At 38.0% G+C, this 24534-nt stretch overlaps 1 protein-coding gene across 2 annotated transcripts in view; it reads left to right on the forward strand.

The window, feature by feature from the left end:
* Positions 1–24534, forward strand: part of SH3BGR (SH3 domain binding glutamate rich protein) — a 64396-nt gene that overhangs the window by 21038 nt on the left and 18824 nt on the right. For both annotated transcript variants that reach the window (XM_079922286.1, XM_079922285.1), the window contains exons 3-5: positions 1762–1842; positions 21208–21282; positions 21781–21873. In XM_079922286.1, the coding sequence (XP_079778412.1) occupies positions 1762–1842; positions 21208–21282; positions 21781–21873 (249 nt within the window). The remainder of the gene's footprint in view (positions 1–1761; positions 1843–21207; positions 21283–21780; positions 21874–24534) is intronic.

Genomic DNA, 24534 nt, shown 5'->3' on the forward strand with positions numbered 1-24534 from the left:
TGAACAAACTGTTCTTCAGTCCTCTGAAATTCTGAAGAAGCTATATGGACTTAAGTTGAAGCAAAACACAATCTGTTCAATTATAAGGAAACTTATCTTGACTTGAAAGCTTCTAGAGTTGACAACTAGAGATCGTCAGATATTTATCTATGGAATTTTAAGAAACTGGCATAAATTTACTTTATTACCTTTTACCTACTTACTAGTGCTATACTACTAATGAATTCTATCATGTAATCTTTAACAACCACCTAGTAAGTATGTGCTCTGGGAATTAGTGAGAATTTCTGATACCAAAGAATCACTTACCATGCTATATTTCCCTCAGCTAAGATTTGAGGCAGTTTACAAAAACACCTTCAGTACGAAAGAAGAAAATTAATCACTGAGAGAATGAGGGCTACAGGTAGGAAAATAAATCTTAGGCTAAGATAAACACGTGAGAAGTACATAACATTTTCTTCCCAATATAGGTGGCCTGTCTTTGGTTTTATGCTCTTAACACATGTAAGAGGAGGGTAGGCAATAACATGACCACGTTGGTTGGCGTGTCCTGTTCAGTTCAGGCCGGACTAACCCTGTACCTTCTGAGCCTTTTGGCAACACTGTTGAAATTACATCACAGCCCCAATGACAAAGATTGGCAGTAAGAAAGTGGCCAGGGAGTATCTTTTATGTTTAATGATAAAAAGTGAAACTCTTCCGAGTTATTGACAACTACACTACTGGAGAGTTGGTTTAGGGCTGGACCCACCTGGTGAAGCACTGGCCTGGATGTGGTCTGGCATAGGGGTGGAGTTTCACTGAGCTTCCGGTTTCTGTCAGCTACCAGGTTTCAGATCGCTGTGCAGTTTTTCCCATTTTGGCAAAACAAGAGCCTTTCTAAACCCTCTGTAATCTTGTGGCTCCTGATATCAGAAGGGCCTGAGACAGGTCTGGGCCCTTAGAAGCTACTATAATAACAGCAGAGAAATCCTGTGTTGGTTTAATTGTTTTAGTCCTGTGTTGTTTGGACCCTGATTAGGGTCCAAATCCATAGGGTCAAATTATAAGGAAACAGCTAAAGATGTGAAACTTTTAGAGAAGGCTTCCACTATGTATGTTTCTTTTTCACATCTTTATTGGAGTCTAATTGCTTTACAATGGTGTGTTAATTTCTGCTGTATAACAAAGTGAATCATCTATATATATACATATATCCCCATATCTCCTCCTTGTTGCGTCTCCCTCCCACCCTCCCTATCCCACCCCTCTAGGTGGTCACAAAGCACCGAGCTGATCTCCCTGCACTATGGGGCTGCTTCCCACTAGCTATCTATTTTACATTTGGTAGTGTATATATGTCCATACCACTCTCTCACTTCGTCCCAGCTTACCCTTCCCCGTCCCCGTGTCCTCAAGTCCATTCTCAACGTCTGCTTTATTCCTGTCCTGCCCCTAGGTTCTTCCTCAGTATGTATGTTTGTGTGCTGTCAGCAATTTCTGAGCAGGAACAATTTGTGTGTGTGTGTGTGTGTGTGTGTGTGTGTGTGTGTTCTCACTGTACTGTAATAGGCACAATGAAGGTGTGTAAAAACAAATGTAAACTTCATTCTTCAATTTCCTAAATTTGGGCTTGATCATTTTGGTAAAGCAAATGGGGATAACATTTTGTGTTAGCTCCTCACTTTAATGACTAATAAATAAAAAATATTAACTTAGGTCAATATACTGGCTCACAAGTGTGCACTGGGTTTAATCATTCTTTTTCTTTGCTTCAAGGATTTTGACTCTTTCTTCTCTGCAAAAGAAGAGAATATTATTTATTCCTTCCTTGGCTTGGCTCCCCCTCCAGGCTCAAAGGTAAGGTTGAACACCCTCTTGGGGTCCAATATAGGTCATAAGAAGTGAGGATAAAATCAGCACCAATACTGTTTAATAAGTGATGATCTTTAAATTAACATGATTTTAACACACTTCTTATTCTGATGAAGTCTTATGCATAGAGATAATGCATGGTTTCTACTAAAGCGTGTTTGAAAACTGTGCTTTTATTATTTTTGCTCTGTTTACACCTTGTTATAGTAAGCTTTACAATACCTAAGAAATATCATTGCATTCAATAATCTTAAGTGTGTTAATTAAATATGTAAAAGTATAAATTCTCAGGTTGTGTCTATGAAATTATTTTGTTATGAATTTCTCATGACAGCTTATGTTAGTTAATTTTATAATGATATGTACTCCTATATTAATTATTTCTATTGAAAATGAATTGAATTTTGCTTTTTTTCTGATGAGGCGGGAAAAAGTAAGATCTAGACTCAAGAACAAGATAAATTTCATCAGGTTTCTTTTCCCCTCTGGTGTTGTTTCATCTTTGATTATGTATAATTATATCAATTAAATAAAGAATTATGCTAATAAAGTAAATACCATGAATTTGAATGTCTGGTGGAGATCACCTATTTTTTTTTTTTTTTTTTTTGTGGTACGCGGGCCTCTCATTGTTGTGGCCTCTCCCGTTGCGGAGCACAGGCTCCGGACGCGCAGGCTCAGTGGCCATGGCTCACGGGCCCAGCCGCTCCGCGGCATGTGGGATCTTCCCGGACTGGGGCACGAACCCGTGTCCCCTGCATCAGCAGGCGGACTCTCTACCACTGCGCCACCAGGGAAGCCCCAGAGATCACCTGGTTTTATTCCTTACCTTCACTGCATTCCTCACCTCTACCAAGCATCTCATACATGACTCTCCATAGATACAAGACAAGCACACATTTGTCTAATTCATTTATTTCTTAACTAATCTGTTTATGCCCAGCTTCATTTCAAAAGAGATTTGTGATGACTGACTCCCAATTAATTCTCACCATAGGAGACACAACTAAAAATCCTACCTTATAGAGATGGGTGTGTCTCAGAGGCATGTGGATGTGCTGTCTTCCATGTGTCCACCTTCTTCAGGTAATGACACCTGAGGTCTCTTAGTGCTTAGGTTAACACATGCAGGTGTAACACGAATTCCTTCTCCAAATGGTAACATGTCGATTTTACAGTTGGTTAATGTTCTATAAGGGGATAATGGTTCTATACAGAGAAATAAAGATATTTCCCTTTTAATGAAATACCTTTCTGGCTTTGGTCAACGTAAATGCAACATATCTCATACACGTTATTAACCATTTAAAAAAGTGCTAAAAGCTATTATATGCAATTTGATATTTTTTATTTGGTATAGGAGTTTGTTAACTGGGTCACGTTAGTGTAGCTATTATGTTTAAGAGATGGTACCTTAGTGTTAAGGTATATTTCTTGGTGGGGACACTCAGGTCACTTGGGTCTTGAAGAAGGACAGGAAGGGTGGAGGGAAGAATGTTCCAGGCAAAGGTAAGAGCAAATGCAAAGGCCCTGAGGCAGGAAAGGGCTTGGAGACTCCTAAGACCTGCCATGACTGCCCTGAGTCCTGAGTTGCCGAAGTGAAGAGGGAAGGGGCACCGTGGGAGGTGGGAGCAGCAGGTGGGCAGCCCATGGGCCACAGCAGTGCTCTGGAGTCTATCTTAGGGGCCGTTAAGACATTGTAAGGGTTTTAAGCAGAGGAGTAATTTTATTTCCTTGTCTAGAACTCTTTTTGGCTACAATGGGATGAATGGATTGAAGTGGTACAAATTACTGTAGTAAAACGGATGAGATGTCATGGTGGCGTGGACTAGGGTGGTGGGGATAGAACAGTACAGAAGTGGATGATTTTAGTATCTGTTTTGGAGGAAGAATTGGTAAGAATTGCTGATGGATTGAATCAGCAATGAGAGGGTTTAACCTCCTTGACTTTAGGACCATCAGATTCTATTTTACAATTTGGTTTCTGGTTCTGTTGTGCTCTGAAGAGGGACTGTACCGTGAGGAGTTTTTATCTTAAGTGCATCTTTGTACCCCAATGCGTATCTTCATTTCTCTTGAAAAGACTGTTTTTTGAATATTAAAATTTAATTTTTATCCAATTAATATGTGTATAATTTTGAAAAGGTCAAGGATTATTACAGAAAATGGTAGATCCTGCCTTCACCCCTCATGGATGACTTTTCTGTGTGCTAAGTTGCAGAGCTCCAGGCCAGACATCACTTCTGCTCAGGACTGGAAAGCTGCGGGTCCATATTCTTAGTAGTTTCCAGGGCTGTTGTTGAGAAACTTGGTGCCAGTCTGCCTACTGACCCTGTATTTGTGTCTGTTTTTGTTTTTCTCATTCCTGGGAGAATTTAGGTTCCTCTCTTTTGCTTTGAAGGTGCATGATGAGCTGCTTGGAATGGTCTTTTCTTCCTTGTTTGTGCTGGGCACTTGCTGGGCCTTTTTTCAATCTGGAAAGTCATGTTGTTCAGTTCTGGAAGATGTTGGAGGTACTCTTTCTGTGGTCATTCTTTTCCCATTGGTTTCCATTTTCTTTTCTTTGCTCTTTTTGAAATTCCTCTTATTTGACTGCTGGGCCTCCTGGACTAATCATACAATATTTTGTTCTTTGCTTCTTGTTCTTTCACTTAGCATAATGCTGTCAAGGTTCATCTATGTAGTAGTATGTGTCAGTACTTCTTTTCTTTTTATGGCAGAATGATATTCCATTGTATGAATAGACCATATTTTATTTATTGATTCATCAGTTGACAGACATTTGGGTTCTTTCCACTTTGGGACTATTATGAATAATGCTGTTATGACCATTTGTATCTTTTGTTTAATTTTATCTTAAATATTAGTATTGTATTATAGGCTGCTCTGCAGAAGAATCACTTGGACAGTTTTTAAAAAATTAAGATGCTTGAGTTCTGCTTCAGACCTACTGACCCTGAATTATAAGGGGAGAGGGTCAGGGACCTTCTTTTTTTTTTTTTTTTTTTGCGGTACGCGGGCCTCTCGCTGTTGTGGCCTCTCCTGTTGTGGAGCACAGGCTCCAGACGCGCAGGCTCAGCAGCCACGGCTCGCGGGCCCAGCCGCTCCGCGGCATGTGGGATCTTCACGGACCGGAGCACGAACCCGTGTCCCCTGCATCGGCAGGCGGACTCTCAACCTGCGCCACCAGGGAAGCCCGACCTTCATTTTTAAAAAGCTCTTTGGTTGATTCTGATGTACACTCCTGTTTAACAACCACTAAGTTAAGGACTCATTTAGCAAATATTCATAGATATGCCTCGCCAAAGTGAAGGTGATATCATATTTGCTTTAGTTAAAGAACTCACACATTACAGAGAAACAATGAGCTCACTTTGTTTCTCTCCCCATCCTTGTTTCCCTCCCTCCTTAGGGGCCACTAACATCATGGGTATTTTAAGACTATATATAAAACTATGTATTCATCTCCACAAGCAGTACATGTGTTGTTTTGTATTTTTAATGCTTAATTGGTATCATATTTTTTTGGAATTTTCTGCAAATTGCTTTTTTCATTACGTTTTGAGACACAGCCACCCTAATATATGTAATTCTATCTCACCCTCTGCTCTGTGTCATCTTGTCCCATTAAAAATATTACCTAATCTCAGATTTTAGATCTCACCCTGGTTTGTGTTTAGGTTTTGTCCTATTGCGTGAAATTCCTTTTGGCTAAGTAGAAGAAAGGGGTGGCCATGGAATTATAGAGCTCAGCCTAGAGAGACTTAACATCCAGTTCAGAGCCTTCTCTTCACAAAGGAGGAACTCGAAGCCCGAGAAGTTTAGGTGATTTGCACAAAGATACTCCACTAATTAGCAGCACAGTCCATGCTAGAACCTTTGGTGCTGTCAGCATTGCTCGGGTTTATAGGGGTTGGTGTGTACTTGGGGCAAAGTCCTTCAAGTATCCTTTGGGAAGACAGACACTTGATGATTTATGGAAGCCGTATTATTTGTCAAGTATCGTTTTGTAGCAAACAATATGGTGGAGAAGTGTCAGCAAGGAAATCAATCTTGTTCAAGCTAAAAATAGATACTCTTGACTATTATGGAGAAAATGTATGCTTATAAAATGATATTAAGCATTACAAGCAGCATTATTGCTTGTAGAACAGTTTTCTTAGGCAGGCTGTACCAGGCCAAGTACCAGGTCAGTTCTCCCAAGAGAGCTTTGTAAGTAAGCATTGCCTCCATAAAATCAACCTCAGTTCTTCACAGGCATCTGGTCATATCTGCTTCAATGAGCATCATTATTTTATTTTGTTTCTCTTACTGAAGTATAGCTGATTTACAGTGTGGTACTTTGCTGTACAGCAAAGTGACTCAGTTATACACATATAGACATTCTTTTTTTATATTCTTTTCCATTACGGTTTATCCCCAGATATTGGATATAGTTCCCTGTGCTATCCATTCTAAATGTAATAGTTTGCATCTGCTAATCCGAAACTCTCAGGGATAGAAAAGACAAAAGAGCAAAGAACATAAAATTGTGAAAGGATAGACTCTTCGTTAAATGTTATTGGGACAATTGGACAGTAAGATGTAAAAAAATTGAAATCAGACAACCATCTCACACCATACACCAAAGTTAACTTAAAGTGGATTAGAGACTTGAATGTAAGACCTGAAACCGTGAAACTTCTAGAAGAAAACGTAGGTAGTACACTGTTTGACATTGGTCTAGCAGTATTGTTTTGGATCTTTCTCCTCAGGCAAGGGGAACAAAAGCAAAAATAAACAAACTGAATGACATCAAACTAAAAAGCTTTTGCACAGCAAAGGAAGAGATCAACAAAACAAAAAGTCTACTTCTTCTCCCACCTACTGAATGGGAGAAGATATTTGCAAACAATGTATCTGACAAGGGATTAATATCCAAAATATACAAAGAACTCATATAATTTGACATCAGAAAAACAATAAACCCAATTAAAAGTGGGCAGAGAACCTGAATAGACATTTTTCCAAAGAAGACATACAGATGGCCAACAGTTGCGTGAAAAGATGCTCAACATCACTAATCATCAGGGAAATGTGAATCAAAACCACAAAGAGATATCACTTCGCACCTGTCAGTAGGGCTGTCCACAAAAAGACAACAAGTAAAAAGTGTGGAGGAGGATTTGGAGAAAAGGGAACCCTTATACACTGTTGGTGGGAATGTAAGTTGGTGAAGCCACTATGGAAGACAGTATGGCGATTCCTCAAAAAGGAATTCAAATTCTAAAAGATATATGCACCTTGATGTTTATTGTGGCATTATTTACAATAGCTGAGATATGGAAGCAACCTAGGTGCCCATCAATAGATGAATGGATAAAGAAGATGTGATATACACACACACACACACATGCACTCACTGGAATACTATTCAGCCATAAAAAGACGAAATCTTGCCATTTGTGACAACGTGGATGGACCTTGAAGGTATTATGAGAAGTGAAATAAATTAGATGGAAAAAGACAAATACTGTATGATTTCACTCAATATGTGCAACATAAAAATCTAATGAACAAACAAACAAAAAAACAAAATAAATGAACAAACAGAACCAAACACATAGATACAGAGAACAGAGTAGTGGTCACCAGAGGGGATGGGTGAGGGAGAGGGCGATATGGGTAAAGGTGATCAGCTGTATAGTGATGGATGGAAACTAAATTTTTGGTGGTGAGCACGTTGTAGGATATACAGAAGTAGAAATGTAATGTATACACGAAACTTATACAATGTTATAAATCAATGTTACCTCAAAAAGTACTTAGTGATGGGTTAAAAAATTATAGGTTGTGGGCTTCCCTGGTGGCGCAGTGGTTGAGAGTCCGCCTGCCGATGCAGGGGACATGGGTTCGTGCCCCGGTCCAGGAAGATCCCACATGCTGCGGAGCGGCTGGGCCCATGAGCCATGGCCGCTGAGCCTGAGCTCTGCAACGGGAAAGGCCACAACAGTGAGAGGCCCGCTTACCACAAAAAAAAAAAAAAAAAAAATTATAGGCTGTTTCTGTGGCATGCAAAATGAAGTAATAAAGTCACTCCAAAAAAGTTTTAGGCAAAATATAAATGTAATCACTAAGTCTATTTTCAAAGACAACAGCAATCATTCTATCTTATTTATAAAAATGAATGAATAGAGGAAAAATCTTGATACAACAAAATTATCCAGAGAACTATACTGTGAATATACCAAGCATATGTACCATGCAATATGCTATGAATGACAAGCATATTCTTACCATATATGGTAGGAATATATCAAGAATATCAAGTAATGAGATTCAGTCGGTCTGGAGTAGATCCTGAACAACTATATATTAGTAAAACTACATGAATATATTGTTGTAGTTTATCTTACGACAGGACTGAAAGTAAGCTCATCACACGCGATGAGTTGTGCCGAAGCGCAGCAGTAGAGGGCTGCCGCTCGCTCAGGCAAAACAGCGCCGTCTGTCCTGCTGTGGTAGCTTTTATTAAAGCATTATCTAGGTCTTAACTTTTCAGAAGTGCCAAAGCAGCGACCTATGTTTTTATTAATTATACAAGCGATAATTGGCTTTCGTGAGCACCTGCCGTGCTTCGTCCTTGAGCGCAAAAGCAGCACAAAGTTCCCACCATTATTCTGATTATACTGAAGTAGCACAAGGACACTTCCTTGCGTTCCCACCACTCTGATTATACTGAGGACATCTCATGGATCAGTGCCCAAAGCACTCAATGCTTCTTCGCAGGCCCCCGGTTTGCCGGGGGTGGGGGCGCTCAAAGCAATCAGGACTGTTTGCAGTTCTGGCTTATTCGCCAGCCCCCAGTTTGCTGGGGCGGAGGGGCTCATGGGTCACGTCTCCTTTCCACGTCCTCAGTTATTCCACTACAGTATATGATGGGAATCTCTAATTGAAAATTACTACCCTGGATCATGCTAGATGGAAATTAAAGAAGTAAAAGATGATCGAGTTAACATTTAAAGCAAATAACTAAAGTTAGGATTGATAACCTATACCATCATTGTCAAATATCATGCAAGGAACCACTAGGACCAACGTCTTCTATATGTTATTTTAGTCAGGGGAGTATTATTAAGACACCAATGGAAAATATCCAGTTATATATATGTATATATGTAAATAGATTTTCCCGTAACTGGTAGAGGTACGTACAGTCATCACAATGACAAAGCATCACGTTTACAGAATGCTGTCAGGGTGTGACTATTCAGTATCAGAATCTGAACATCCCAGTGGGGACCGTCGTCACAGCAGCCACCCCAGGATGTTCTGACATTTCCCACAGTGACACTGACATTGCTCAAGAGGGTTCCAATCGTCTGATGGGGTCATGGTCGCATCCTCTAGCAGAAGATGGATTCTCTCTTAGGATGCATCCAAGTCTGGTGAAGAAGGTGCAGATACTATGTCTGGATAATGTAGTTTGGGGCCCCAAATGACGTGTGATTAAAAGTTTTGATCCTCATTTTCTGGTGTGACTAGTGAGCTTCCGTTGAAAGCAATTTTGAGTCACGGCAAAAATATTTCAATAAGTGCAGGGTTTCCCAGTAACCTGAAGGAGGAAGACCAGACTGAACAGAGGATCCTGTTGCCTTCAAAGGAAGGAGCGTGAAAGGAAGAAGGAGAGGGAGACAGAAACATTTGATGAGGACTGTACAAGACATGAATTTGGAGCAGAAACAGACATTCTGAAATTTCCTAATTTAAAACTGCAAGATGAGCGGTGGAGTGGATGCCATTGAGACCCACGTGTGGTTCAAGATCAACAGGAGGAAATACCTCCAACACAAAATAAAATGCAAAGAAATAGAAATCGTTTGGGAAAGCCAGAGCCTGGAAGTCAGCCACAGGAGACCTAGGACATGAACAAGAGTAGTTCCAGAAAGAGCGAAGATTATCATACTAGGTGAAGTTAAGTAAGACAGAGAAAGACAAATGTCGTATGCTATTGCTTATATGTGGAATCTAAAAAAAATGATACAATTGAACTTATTTACAAAATAGAAAGAAACTCACAGACTTAGAGAATGAACTTATGGTTACTGGGGAGAATTGTCGGGGGGAGGGATAGATTGGGAGTTTGGGATTGACATGTACACACTACTGTATTTAAAATGGATAACCGTCCATCAACAGAGGAATGGAATGGATAAAGAAGATGTGGTACATATATACAATGGAATATTACTCAGCCATAAAAAGGAATGAAATTGTGCCATTTGCAGAGACGTGGATGGACTTAGAGACTCATACAGAGCGAAGTAAGTCAGGAAGATACAAATATCGTGTATTAACACATATATGTGGAATTTAGAAAAATGGTACAGATGAACCTATTTGCGAAGGAGAAATAGAGACACAGATGTAGAGAACTAACGTATGGATACCAAGTTGGGGAGGTGGGATGGATTGGGAGATTGGGATTGACGTATGTACACTCCTATGTATGAAGTAGATGGCTGGTGAGGGCCTACTGAATAGCACAGGGGCAAAAAAGGAAGGTACAATCTGTTTGCCGGAAATATATTAAAATGTAATATATGTGTTCAAATGCGTTCCAGTATACATTAGGTGCAGACAAATACTGTTTGATTCCACTTATACGAGGTACCTAGAATAGTCAAATTCATAGTCAGAAAGTACATCGGTAGATGCCAGGGGCCAGGGGGTGGGGAGGGTGGGGAGAGGGACTGGGAATTAGTGTTTAATGGGGACAGAGTTTCAGTTTAGGAAGGTGAAAAATTTGGGAGATGGTTGACGGTGAGAGTTGCACAACAATGTGAATGTACTTAGTGCCACTGAAATGTACAGTTAAATATGGTTAAAATAGTATGTTTTAGATTATGTGAGTTTTAGCACAGTAAAAAAAAATTAAAAAAAAATAAAATGGATAACCAACAAGGACCTACTGCAAAAATAAATAAATAAAAAGCGTGAGGAGAAAAAAAAAGCGTGAAGAGCAGGAGAAGAGAACTCATGACTAAGAGAGAGCAGAGGGCTCTCCACTTGAAGGTGATGCTGCAGCCTCCCCTCCAGCCCCTCGTCTCCTGACTGGGCAGGAAAACCAGAGGGTGCTGTCTGAGGACCAGAAACTAGGCAAGAGTCCCTGAAGGATGGAAAGCAGAAAGGGCTGGTGTGAAGGAAGAACCGAGCCCTGGTGTTGGCCAAGGTGTGCTCAGCTCTCAGGGCCCTGCAGGCCCAGATGGGGCATTCGCACTGCAGGAGGGGCCCTGGGCAGTGATTTGGAGCAGCCTGGCAGCTGAACCCCTCTCACCCCACCTCCATCCTGCCCTTAGTCCCGGTGGTGGCCCACAGAGGGGTCTTCCCTGGGAGAAGCGGTGAGTGTGAGCTGGGTTGGGGGCGGGGCAGGCCCCCGAGAACCCTGGAGCAGGCAGACCCTGGCAGTCGGCCTCAGCCCTAGATGCACAGCAGAAGCACCAGGGGAGCTGTTAGTACCAGGAGATGCCAGGGCCGTAGCCAAGATGGGCTGAATGGAAATCTCTGGGCGGGGAGGCCCCAGGGGACTTTAATGTGCTCCTAAAGCTGAGAACCACTTCTGTAAAGGAAAACCTTGTCAAAATAGTGACGTCAGGAATTTTAAACAACCTCAGAAATAGCCAGGAGTTGTGGAAGGCCATATGGGAACAATGACATATGTGAGAATATCCATTCTGGTTTGGGGATATGGAGAAAAGCAGGGAAATACCAATGTTCTGGAGGTCTGGGCTCAGTGGGGGGCAGGGGAGGTAAATCATTTTGTTGGGGATCGTTCATATTATGTAACTGTGATTTATTAAGAGAGAACTGTGAGTTTTATGAACAGAAAGGTAAGCAATAGTGAAAGAGAAAAGCATTTCAGAACATCTAGATTAGCATAACGGGGGCAGAGCTGAGGAAAACAGAATGGAGACAAACTTAAGTCAGCAAAATGAAGGGAAGGAAAAACATGAGAGAAGACAGACGAGCTCTAGTGAATTAATATGGTAGAAAGAATCAAACCAACTCTATCAGTTGTTCTAAAAAATTTGGAGAGGCTGAAATTTCCTAGCCTGGATTCTTGAATAGTTGCTGTACAGTTGATGAGAAAGGGGTGTTAGATCTCCAGTTATGTGAATTGTCTGTTCTTCCCTTTAATCTGGCTAATTTATGCTTCATACGTTTTAAAAGCACAATCATATTTATGATTATGACTTTCTAATGAATTGACCCTTTTATTATTATCAAATATCTTTTTAAAATCCCTGGTAATACTCTTTGTCTTTTTATCTGTATATAATGATTAAAAAAAAAAGCTGTTTTAAAAAGATGTTCCAGACTTCTTATGCTTACTGTTTGCATGGTATATCTTTTTCCATCCATTTACTTTCAACTTACCCATGTAGACAACATAGAATTGGATCTTGTGCATTTTTTATTCATTCTGACAATCTCTGTTGTCAACTGGACCATTTAGTTTATTAATATTTAAGTAATCATTGAATTAATTGTGTTTAGGTTTATCGTTTTATTACTTGTTTTTTATTTGTCCCCTCTCCTTTTATTCCTCTATTCTATGTGCTCTTGCTTTGTTTTGGGTTATTTGGATGTACTTTAGAATCCCCTTTTAATTTATTTTTTGGCTTTTTAGTGATACTTCTTCCATTTTTTTTGTAATGCAAAACTATATTTGGTTGCTCTAGTGATTGTAGTGTACATTCTTAATATTTCATGGTCTATAGTTAATCTTATAACACTTTATACTATGAACAAACATTGCAATCATATATATCCATTTACCATCCCCCATCCTTTGTGCTGTATGTATCATGTATATTACATTTTTGTATATCATCACCTCAACTATACAGTATTATAATTTTTGCATTGAACAATCCTATGTATTTTTTTTAAAAGAGTAAATCTAACCTTTTACATTTACTTAGACAATTTTTTGACACTTTAAATATGTTGTTTCTTTCTGTCTTCTGGTCTTCATTGTTTCTAATGAGACATGAAGATTACTTGAATTCTTGTTCCCTGTATGTAATATGTCATTTTTCTGTGGTAGCTTTCAAGATTTTCTCTTCATCTTTGGTTTTCAGCTATTTGATTATGGTGTACCTGGGCATAGTTTTCTTTCTGTTTATCCTTATTGGGATTTGCTGAGATTCTGGAATCTGTAAGTATATATGTCTTTTACCACATTTAGGAAGTTTTCAGCCATTATATTTTTAGATATTATTTCTGCCCCATTTTTTTCATCTCCCCTTCTGACACTCTAGTTACATATGATAAGTCTTTTGTCATTATCCCATATTTCCCTGAAGCTTTTTTTATTTTTTAAAAATCTTGTTTCTCTCTGGTCTTCAAATTGGATAATTTCTGTTGACCTACCTTTAAGTTCACTTATTTTTTCTTCTGTCATCTTCATTCTGCATCCAGTCTAGTGAGTTTTAAATTTCAGATATTGTATTTTTTCTGTTATAGAATGTCCCACTTGTTTGATTTTTATAGTTTTTATTTCTCTGCTGAGATTTCTAATTGTTTCAGCATCGTATGCATATTTTCCTTTACATCTTTGAGCACAGTTATAATAGCTGCTTTAAAGTTTTGTCTGCTAATTCCAACATCTGGGTTCTTTCTGGATTGGTCTCTATTTATTGTTTTTTCTTTTGAGGATGGGTCACATTTTCCTGTTCTTTATACTTCAAGTGTTTTGGATACTTGGAGATAGTGAAGGTTGTGTTGTGCAGACTGTATTTTGTTACATTCCTCTGAAAAATGTTGATTTTTTGTTTGTTTGTTTCAGTAGGCATTTACTTTGTCCTACTCAAACTGCAAACTCTATGTTTCTAGTAGCAGCTTAAATCTGAGTTGAGCTCTTTTTTCTTTAGCTGAAACCAGTCCCATACACACATTGTTCTGGGCTCAGCTGGAGATTTTGACAGAGTTTATAAACAGAATTTGGGGCTCCCTCCATCTGCCTCTCACCTGTCCAGGATTCTGTCCTCATTTTCTAGGGGCTGTGGGTGCCCTGAATTCTGTTTTTTTGGATTTTTCAGGCAAAAAACCTGTGGGTTTACTGTTGTGGTTTTATGTCTCTCACAAGATTTGCTTTTTCTCAGGCTTAAGCTCTGAGAACAGCAACTCACCTAGTGCCATTCTCACTTTTTTTTAAACCATTTTTCAAAAACCTTACTGTTCAGTAGTGTTAAGTATATTTACATTGTTGTGCAAAAGATCTCCAGAACTTTTTCATTTTGTAAAACTGAAACTCTATACTCGTACAACTCCTCATTTCTCCCTATTCCCAGTCCCTGGTAACCACTATTTTACTTTCTATTTCTATGAATTTTTCGATTTTCGATTCCTCATGTAAGTGAAATCAAACAGTATTGTATTTTTGTGACTGGCTTCTTTCACTTAGCATAATGTACTCAGGGTTCATCTATGTTGTAGCATGTGTCAGGATTTCCTTTCCTTCTTTTTTAAGGCTGAATAGTATTCCATTGTATGTATGCTCATCCATTCATCCACTGATGATATTTGAATTGTTTCCACCTCTTGGCTGTTGTGAATAATGCAGCTGTGAACCTGAGTGTGCAAGTCATTCTCATCTTTTAAGTCAACTTCCTCTTGAATCTTCTTACTTTGGTTCATTTTCCTCTTGTTTTTCCTTTTCTTCTGTTTTAAAGAAAATTTATTTAAAAAAATTCACCCAGAGTTTATAGTCATTATTTGTTAGAGAGTTTATAGGATATTACTTGCCTACACTGGCATTGGAGTTGTCAGTGGTATTAGATTTTAACATAGATTGAGACATATGTTATTTATAACAATAAAACAATAATTCAAAGAAAACTGGAAATGAAGGGCATAAACAAACAAAAAGAAAGCTGGAGTGACATTAATAATATTAGATATAGAGGAATTCAAGACCAAAAGCATTAACTAGGTAAAAGAGATATTATGAGAAATTGTAAAAATCTATAAAGAAAATATAGTAGTCATGGATCTTTATGGATCATACTACATGGCAGTCAAATTCATAAATCAGAAACTCCTAGACATACAATGAAAACTTGTTAAAAACATACCTTTCCATAAATATATTGTACTTATTACATATCAGGCACAATTTACAGCAAAAAAACCAAATGTAATCAGCCAACTTAATTTTTAAAAGTTTAAAAATTAAAAATTTTTCTTCTAGCTTTATTGAGATATAACTGCAGCACTGTATGTATACAGCGCTGCAGTTTAAGGTATACAGCATAATGATTTGACTTACATATATCATGAAATGAAGTTTAGTGACCATCCATCATCCTGTACAGACACAAAATGAAAGAATTAGAAAAAAAATTTTTTTCCTTGTGTGAGAACTCTTAGGATTTGCTCTCTTGACAGCTTTCATATATAACACAGAGCAGTGATAATTATATTTATCATGTTGTACAGTACATCCCTGGTACTTATTTATCTTGTAACTGGAAATTTGTACCTTTTGTCTACCTCATCCAATTCCCCTCTCCCCACACGCTGCCTCTGGTAACCACAGACTTTTTCCTATGCGTTTGTTTGTTTTTGAAGTATAACTGACCAACAATACTATGTTAGTTCCTGGTATACAACATAATGATTTAATATTTCTGTACATTTCAAAATGGCCACCATAAGTCTAGTTACCATCTGTCACCATACAAAGATATTACAGAATTATTGACTGTATTCCCCATATTGTACATTTCATAACAGTGACATTTATTTTGTAACTGAAAGTTTGTATCTCTTAATCTCCCTCACCTATTTCTTTTCTCCCTCCATCTCCTTCCACTCTGGCAACCACTCTGTATTTATGACTCTGTTTCTGTTTGGTTATGTTTGTTCATTTGCTTTGTTTAGATTCCACATTTAAGCGAAATCGTACAGTATTTGTCTTTCTCTTTCTGACTTATTTCACTTAGCATAATACCCTCTAGGTCCATCCATGTTGTTGCAAATTCCATTCTTTTATAAGGCTGTGTAATATTCCATATATATATATATGCCACATCTTCTTTATCCACTCGTCTATTGATGGGCACTGAGGTGGCTACCATACCTTGGCTATCGTAAATAATGTTGCGATGAACATTGGGGCATATATTTTTTCAGCTTAGTGTTTTCATTTTCTTCAGATAAATACCCAGGAACGCAGTAGATGGATTGTGTGGCAGTTCTACCTTTAATTTTTTGAGGAATCTCCATAATGTCTCCTTTAGTAGTTGCACCAATCTACATTTTGATCAACAGTGCATGAGGATTCTCTTTTCTCCATATCCTCACCAATGCTTGTTATTTGTTGTCTTTTTGATAATAGCCATTCTGACACTAAGAGGTGATATCTCATTGTGGTTTTGATTTTCATTTCCATGATGATTAGTGATGTTGAACATCTTTTTATGTGCCTGTTGCCCATCTGTATGTCTTCTTTGGAAAAATGTCTATTCAGGTCCTCTGCCCATTTAACATTTTTTTATGTTGAGTTATATATTTTTTTAACTTTTTAAAGAAATAAATTTATTTTATTTAATTTATTTTATTTTTGGCTGTGTTGGGTCTTCGTTGCTGCATGTGAGCTTTTCCCTGGTTGTGTCAAGCGGGGGCTACTCTTCATTGTGGTGTGTGGGCTTCTCATTGTGGCGTTCTCTTGTTGTGGAGCACAGGCTCTAGGTGTGTGGGCTTCAGTAGTTGTGGCATATGGGCTCAGTAGTTGTGACACACGGGCTTCATTGCTCTGCGGCATGTGGGATCTTCCCAGACCAGGGCTCAAACCCATGTCCCCTGCATTGGCAGGCAGATTCTTAACCACTGAGCCACCAGGGAAGCCCATGGGTTTTTTTAATTTTTATTTTTTGGCCATGCCATGTGGATTGTGGGATCTTATCAATAGTTCCCCGACCAGGGATCGAACCCATGCCCCCTGCAGTGGAAGAGTGGAGTCCTAACCACTGAATTCCCTATATGAGTTCTTTGTATATTTGGATATTAATCCCTTATCAGATGTAGTATTTGCAATACTTTCTTTAATTCGGTAGGCAGCCTTTTTGTTTTGTTGATAGTTTCCTTTGCTGTGCAAAAGTCTTTTAGTTTGATGTAGTTCAGTTTATTTATTTTACTTTTGTTTCCCTTGTCTGAGGAGACAGATCCAAAAAAATATTGCTAAGACTGATATCAAAGAGCATACTGCTTATGTTTTCTTCTAGAAGTTTTATGGTTTCAGGTCTTACATTTAAGTCTTTAATCTATTTTGAGTTTATTTTATTTATTTATTTATTTTTTGTGGTATGCTGGCCTCTCACTGTTGTGGCCTCTCCTGTTGTGGAGCACAGGCTCCGGACATGCAGGCTCAGCAGCCATGGCTCACGGGCCTAGCTGCTCCGCGGCATGTGGGATCTTCCTGGACCGGGGCATGAACCTGTGTCCCCTGCATCAGCAGGTGGACTCTCAACCACTGTGCCACCAGGGAAGCCCTGAGTTTATTTTTGTATATGGTATGAGAAAGTAGTCCAGTTTGATTCTTTTCCATGTAGCTTTCCAGTTTTCCCAACACCATTTATTGAAGACACTTTTTTTTTCCTTATTGTGTATTCTTGCCTCTTTTGTCATAGGTTAAGTGACCCTAAATGTGTGGGTTTATTTTCAGTGTCCCTATTCTGTTCTATCAAACTGTATGTCTGTTTTTGTGCCAGTACCATACAGTTTTGATTTTGTAGCTTTGTAGTATAGTTTGAAACTAGGGAGCATAATACTTCCAGTTTTGTCTTTCCTTCTTAAGATTATTTTGATTACTTGGGGTCTTCTGTGACAGCAAACAATTTAATAGATATGTATAGATATATGTATACACACAAGAATAAGAATATATTAGATAGATATTAATAGAATGTATTCTTCTCTTACACTTATTAAACAATTTCCAAATCTATTACGTTCTTGGTCACAAAGGAAACTTTTATAAATTTCAGAAAGGGATGATTTTACAGGATACATTTTTATCCCAAGTATAGAATTACAATATGGAAGAGAAATATCATAAAAACTTAAGAAATAAATATATGCCATTTCAAATAACTCCATATCCAAGGGAAAACAAAACTGATATTACAAGTCATCAAATAATAAGCAAAAGATATTATTTCATGCACAAACCCCAATATACAGCCAAATCTCTATACAGAGGAAAATTGTTAACTTTAAATATTCTTATAATTAAAGGAGAAGGGTAAAAACTTAGTAAAATAAATATTCAACTTATAAAATTAGGAAAATAGAAAAAAAAGAGTAGGCAGTGAATCAATAAAAAGAAAAAACAAGATTAATTTAATACAAAAGAGAAAGTGTGTGTCTGTGTGCCTCTGTGTGCATATATGAATACAATTTATATATAATTTGAATATATACAACTTGAATACATTTATATGTAATTTGACTATATATAACTTGAACAGACATATGAAATAGATGAAATCCCTGACCAGTTGATATATTACTTAGAAAACTTTCAGTTATACCTAGATCAATTTCTGTTACGAATTCAGATGGGAAGTCTAAATAATATATTAGCAAACTGTATCCAGCAATGAATTAAAGGTAATACACCAAATTAGAGCAGAATTTTTTCTATCAAAGTAGTTCATTACATGAACTTATTGATGGAGAAAAACTGTAAGATTGTGTCCATAAATACCAAGAAGATATTTGATATAATTCATCAGACACTCCTAGTTAAAATAAACATGGATTAAAATATAAGTAGAAGGAAACTGAGTAAATATTATAAAAACCAATTATCAAAAGAAAACTGTATCCTAATGAACCATGAAATACTGAAGCATTAAAATCAGAAGAAAGATAGGCATGCCTGTCATCACCATATTATTAAACATTGTTTTAGAAGCTGTAGTTATTACAAAAAAGTAAGAAAATGAAATATCTTATATATATTTAGCATATATGAAATATAAAAATTATCTTTATTTGTGTATGATGTAATTGTATGCCTAGAAATCTCAACAAACTCCAATAAAATTCATTAGAATTATTATTATAGTTTATTAAGTTTCTGGATTAAAAAAATGCAAAAATTAGTAGCTTTTATTTATAGCAACTATAATGGATAGGAAGTTAAAATGTAAAAAACATATCTCACTCACAATGGTGATAAAAATCTCTAAAATGTTTAGGAATAGATTTATCTGAAAGACACCAACAAATATTAAAGCAATGGAGAGACCTATGATGCCCTGAGTAGGATGACCTAACAATAAGAAGTGATAATTCCTAAACTAATAAATACATTTAGTGCTATTTCAATGAAAAGCCTATTTAATATTTTTGACACTAGGAAAAATGATCTTAAAATGAATTGGAATAATACATGTCTGAGAAGAGCCAAGAAAATCTTGAAAAAGGAGATTTTGTGTAGCAAAGTCTTGCCTTTCTGAATATTGAAATTTATGTTAAAAACTACAGTGATAAAAGCTGTATATCGGCATGGGAACTGATAAATACATCCATGGATATGTTTATATATTTATATATACACTAGTGTATTAACAGATCCAAATGCATACATAGAACTTTATAAACGACAAAAATAACATCTCAATTCAAGGGAAAAATAATGGTACGGGCATAATTTGTCATCTATCTGAAAGAAAACAGAGCCCTACTTTATAGCATATACAAAATTAGATTCCAGGTGGATTAAGTCTCTAGATGTTAATAATTAATACAAAATAATAGAAATACATTTCAGAGAATAAAACTTAGATAAATTTGTGTATATAAAGGGCGACAAAACAAACAAAAAAACCCAACAAAATTTGTAAAAAGTTTTGTAAAAAGTTTTTTCTCTATAGACTGGAGAAAAAACCTTGTAACCTGACAACGGGCTAATATTTCTATTGTATAAAGAACCTATAAAAATTGATAATAAAACACAAACAATTCGTAAAAATGGGCAAAACATATGAAGGCATTTATCTGTAAGTGGCTAAAACTCATGAAAAATATGCCTTTCCTTTCCAGTAATGAGGAAAATGTAACTTAAAACAAAAATGAGGGCTTCCCTGGTGGCGCAGTGGTTGAGAGTCCACCTGCCGATGCAGGGGACATGGGTTCGTGCCCTGGTCCGGGAAGATACCACATGCCGCGGAGCGGCTGGGCCTGTGAGCCATGGCCGCTGAGCCTGCGCGTCAGGAGCCTGTGCTCTGCAACGGGAGAGGCCACAACAGTGAGAGGCCCGTGTACCGCAAACAAAACAAAACAAACAAACAAAAATGAAATTCCATTTTCTCCCAACAGGTTGGCAAAGATTAAAAAGTGCAATCATCTTCATTGCTCATGGAGATAAAGGAAAAGGGGCCAGGCACATATTACGATGGGAATGTAAATTGCTACAATTCCTTTTTTTAGAAAGAAATTAATCCTCCCCACCATTTTATTCATTTTAATATAGCATTGTTTGTACAGGCACAAACGTGTGAACTTTCTGAAAAACCATAAACTGGGAAATATTTGAATAAGTTGTTATATATTTAATATTAAGCAGATGTTAATAACAGTGAGTTACAACCATATGAATTAACCTGGACAAATGTACATGATGTACTAAGCTAAAAAATCAAATTGTGCATAGTATGTTCCCATATCTGTTTAAAAAAACCACAAAAATGAAACAAAAATAGCCTCTATGTATGTATTAAGGTAGAGTTAGGTACATATAAAATTTTTAATATTGAGTATCATAGAAGCTTGGAACTGGAAATTGTGTATATGGCTTAATTTTTTTCCCGTGAGCTTGAAGTGCCTTTGTAATAAAAATCATCGAATCCTACCCCCACCCCATTTTTACTGATATAATTGAAATATAACATTGTATGAGTTTAAGGGGTACAACATAATGATTTAATATATGTAAGTGGTGTGAAATGATCTCCACAATAAGTTAACATCCATCACCTCACATAGTTACAATTTTTTTCCTTCTGATGAGAAAAATAACCTAATATTTTAAGAGACTGGGAACCACTGGTTAAGTCAAGAGAACATAAAGTAGAAGGTGTATTCTAGCCCTGCCCCTAACTTGCAATGTGACATATTTTGCCTTTATTTTCTTGCCTCTAAGGTGTGAGTGGTGATGACTGACCTATGGAATTAGGTTACAGTGTCGTAGTGAAGATAAAATGAAGACAAATATAATTTGGATAGTTAAATGGTATCGAAATGCAAGCTATTTATCCTCAAGAAAATTCTCAGACAGTCTCAATTTCTATGATGCAGGTGACAAAATCGCCCAAGGAAGCATCTTCCCTTCCCAATGGTGATGTGGCAGGAGAAGCACAGAGCAACACAGAGGTAAGAGCTGGTATCTTGAACCATCTCCTGGAGACCCATTTACTCAGAATGTCTACTAGGTTCTAATCTTTTCATATCTGTTTGTCTATCTGTCTACCTCATCTATCTATCTATCTATCATCTATCTTTCTTTTTTAATCTCTAAAATTATAAAGCTTCTTTCCACAAAAGCAATAGAAAATAAATATTCCCTAAATATGGAATCCTTTGGAGTTCTCTTCACAAGACTTAAATGGGTGAATTAACTCCTATTAGGGTCTTTATTACTCTACCATGCACATGAGTCGGTTCTATGGACTTACACCGACAGATCCAATCAGCAATGTCGAGGGTTGGTGATCCCATACTCTAGGGGTTAAGTGACTAATACACAGACGTCCACGTTTGCTTTGTTTATGTATTGTGTATCTAAATAAGGAAACCACAGCACGTGTGGTCTGGTGTCGCCTTAGAAGCTTATCCAAGGTTAGTGATACCATGGGTTTCCTTTATGACCAGGGAACAGAGAAGGCTGAAGAAAGTGGACAACACGAGGCACAAAAAGAAGGCAGTGAAGATGCAGGCGACCTCACCGGATCCCCAGAGAAGAATGTGAGTGTTTGCTGTTTTCACTGTAGTTTCACTGGATTCAGTTCTGTTCAACAAGCATTTATTTAGCCCTGCCAGGTGCCAGGAATCTGTCTGGGCACACGAGAATGGGCATGAAAGTAAGGAACTGAGGGTTTAGCCAGGAGGCAGCAGGTAATTTTCACTTAATATGTTAACTGCTGTGCTCAAGGAGAGTAGAGGGCTGAAAGGAAGCCAGAGGAAGGACCCTGAAACCAGGCCTGGAGTGACAGGCTACGCAAGGCTTTAATGATTTGTCCTTGTGTTGTTACGGTTAGGTTGGGTTCATGTTCTTTCTAAAGCAAGGGACCTTATGCCTTGGTCACGCGTAGTGATGGACTCCTATCACACTTGTCGACTTAAAAAAAATGCACAACGTGAACGTTGTGAGTTAAGTTTTGTTTGGGGCAGAATGAGGACTATAGCCCGGGAGATAGCACCTCAGAGAGCTCTGAGAAACTGCTCCTAAGAGGTAGCGGGAAACGTCAGTACATATGTGATTTTGATAAAGGGAGTCCGTGCAACCAAGAGCATATTTTTTGCAGAAGGTTCTGCTCGTCTCGTGAAGGTTACTGCTTGTCACGAGGAGCAGACATCACCATGAAGGATTTTAGTGCTTTTCTAGATACGAGGAGATGCAAGAATTGGGCTCATAAAATCTTCTCCTGGAAGCATCTAACTATCTGAAGACCTGTTCTGCGAGTTTTTCCCAGAGCACAGAGTGCCTCGTTCCTGATCTCCACCCCGAACTCCTTTCAAGGGGCGTTGAAGGTCAGCAACTGCAACAGCTCGTGATTTAATCCTTGTAGAGGCAGATGGCAAGTGCCGGTTTGTAGTTGGCAATTCCACCAAGAAGATTTGTGGGAAGCCAATGGGAGCTGAGGATAATAGGGTCCCTGGGGGAGGGAAACTGACACCAATTCAATGCCAATCAGGGGACTCTCGGGGCCCCGCTGATGCAAGGCCTGTGAGCTAATTCTAAAGCGTCCCAATGCAGGGGCCGCAGGGTAAAGGGCCGAGGGGAGACTGTGGTTCTGGAAGCACCAAGCTAAGATAATGGTGGATCAGATGGGCTACTTATTCAAGGAATTCTGAAAATGTGGTTGGGAAGCCAGGCAAAGGGGAAACCCTGGAGCCACCGAGGGAGCCTGAATGGGCTGAGCCACCTCTTGGGAGAATTTCAGTGGGCTTCTGCCTTGGGCCAATTGTAGCAAAGACTATTTACCAAACCCCGATGGTTTGCATTTGTACCTATTTATTGATTCCAGGAGAGATGTGGACAGCTTTTAAGATCACTGGATTCTTGTTCCCAGCAGATCGAATGTGACTAGGAAAGGGGCCAAGACTGACAGCCACGTTGTGGAAAATGGGGGTGGCATCAGCTTGTCTTTATCATAAGGAATTTAAATTTGGGAGGAACCAAGGCAGTAAATTCCCTTATGTTTGAATACTGCTATTTCAAAATGTTGATGATTTAAGACCCTTTGACGTTTCTGTTTTGAAGAAAGATGAAATCTTCAGTCTTGATCTAGAAGTTAGGTGGGCTTTCATAGCAGCCTGTATAATTCAGAAACAATCAATTTAAGGTGAAATAGAGTGACAATTTAATTATCCTGTAATTTATAAACATCTTTAAAAACATTTTATAATTTGAACTTGCCATGGATTGCCTAATGCACTGGTACAACATTATTGATTTACATGTTGAAATTCAGTTTGCTCCTTTTAAGACAGAGAGACAAAGGTAAAAACATTACACCCCAATCCCTTTCTCCCACGAGACCAAGAGGAAGACAGCATTTTTAAAATCAGACCCTGACTTCTACAGCAGGGGGAGGGTTGGCTTCAGCTTCTCAGCCTCTGGGCTGGTTAGTTCAGTGAAGTGATGAGCCATCCAGCTTGGGGATTCTCTTTGCTAATATTTTTAAAAATTGTGAGCCCTTTACAAAGTAAATTATAGTCTTGTGGATCCTAATAGGAATTAAAAACATCGCTGTGTTATTTTTGCTTGGGCTGAGATGAAGAAATGACTACACAGAAGACATTTTTATTTTAGATGAATATAGTATTAACATTAATGATCAACTCTTTAATAATATTTATTCTACATAAAGAGAGATTTTGACTTTTTCCCGTTTGACAAGTGGTACGTGCTCTTTGACTTGCTGTAATTCAGTTAAGTAAGGAAAAAACTATGATGGGTCAGTGAACATTAAAAATGACATAACGTGATTAGCTTTGGGACTGAATATATAGGAAACGCGATTGACATTTAAGAAAGAGACAAAAACTATCTGATATTTGGGATGCTTGGATTTTGTGCTTCAAGAACCTTCTGTCTTTTTCTGGTTTTGGGGTTGTTTTTCAAGGTTAAGATGGGAAGGCCGTCTTGGCTATTTGACATCACATCTTTCCCGGCTGTGCACCCAGGCTTACATGGGCTTATTTGTGATGATCAGAAAGGCCAATTAGATCATGTGTTTTACCTCTTTAACATGCTTTTTTATTTTATTTCATTTTTAAAATTTTATTGAAGTATAGTTGATTCACAATGTTGTATTTAATTTCTGCCGTATAGCACAGTGATTCAGTTATACATATTATATGTATATCCTTTTTCATATTCTTTTCCATTATGGTTTATCA

The sequence above is a fragment of the Stenella coeruleoalba genome (assembly GCF_951394435.1).
Source record: "Stenella coeruleoalba genome assembly, chromosome: 5".
NCBI classification, from domain to species: domain Eukaryota; kingdom Metazoa; phylum Chordata; class Mammalia; order Artiodactyla; family Delphinidae; genus Stenella; species Stenella coeruleoalba.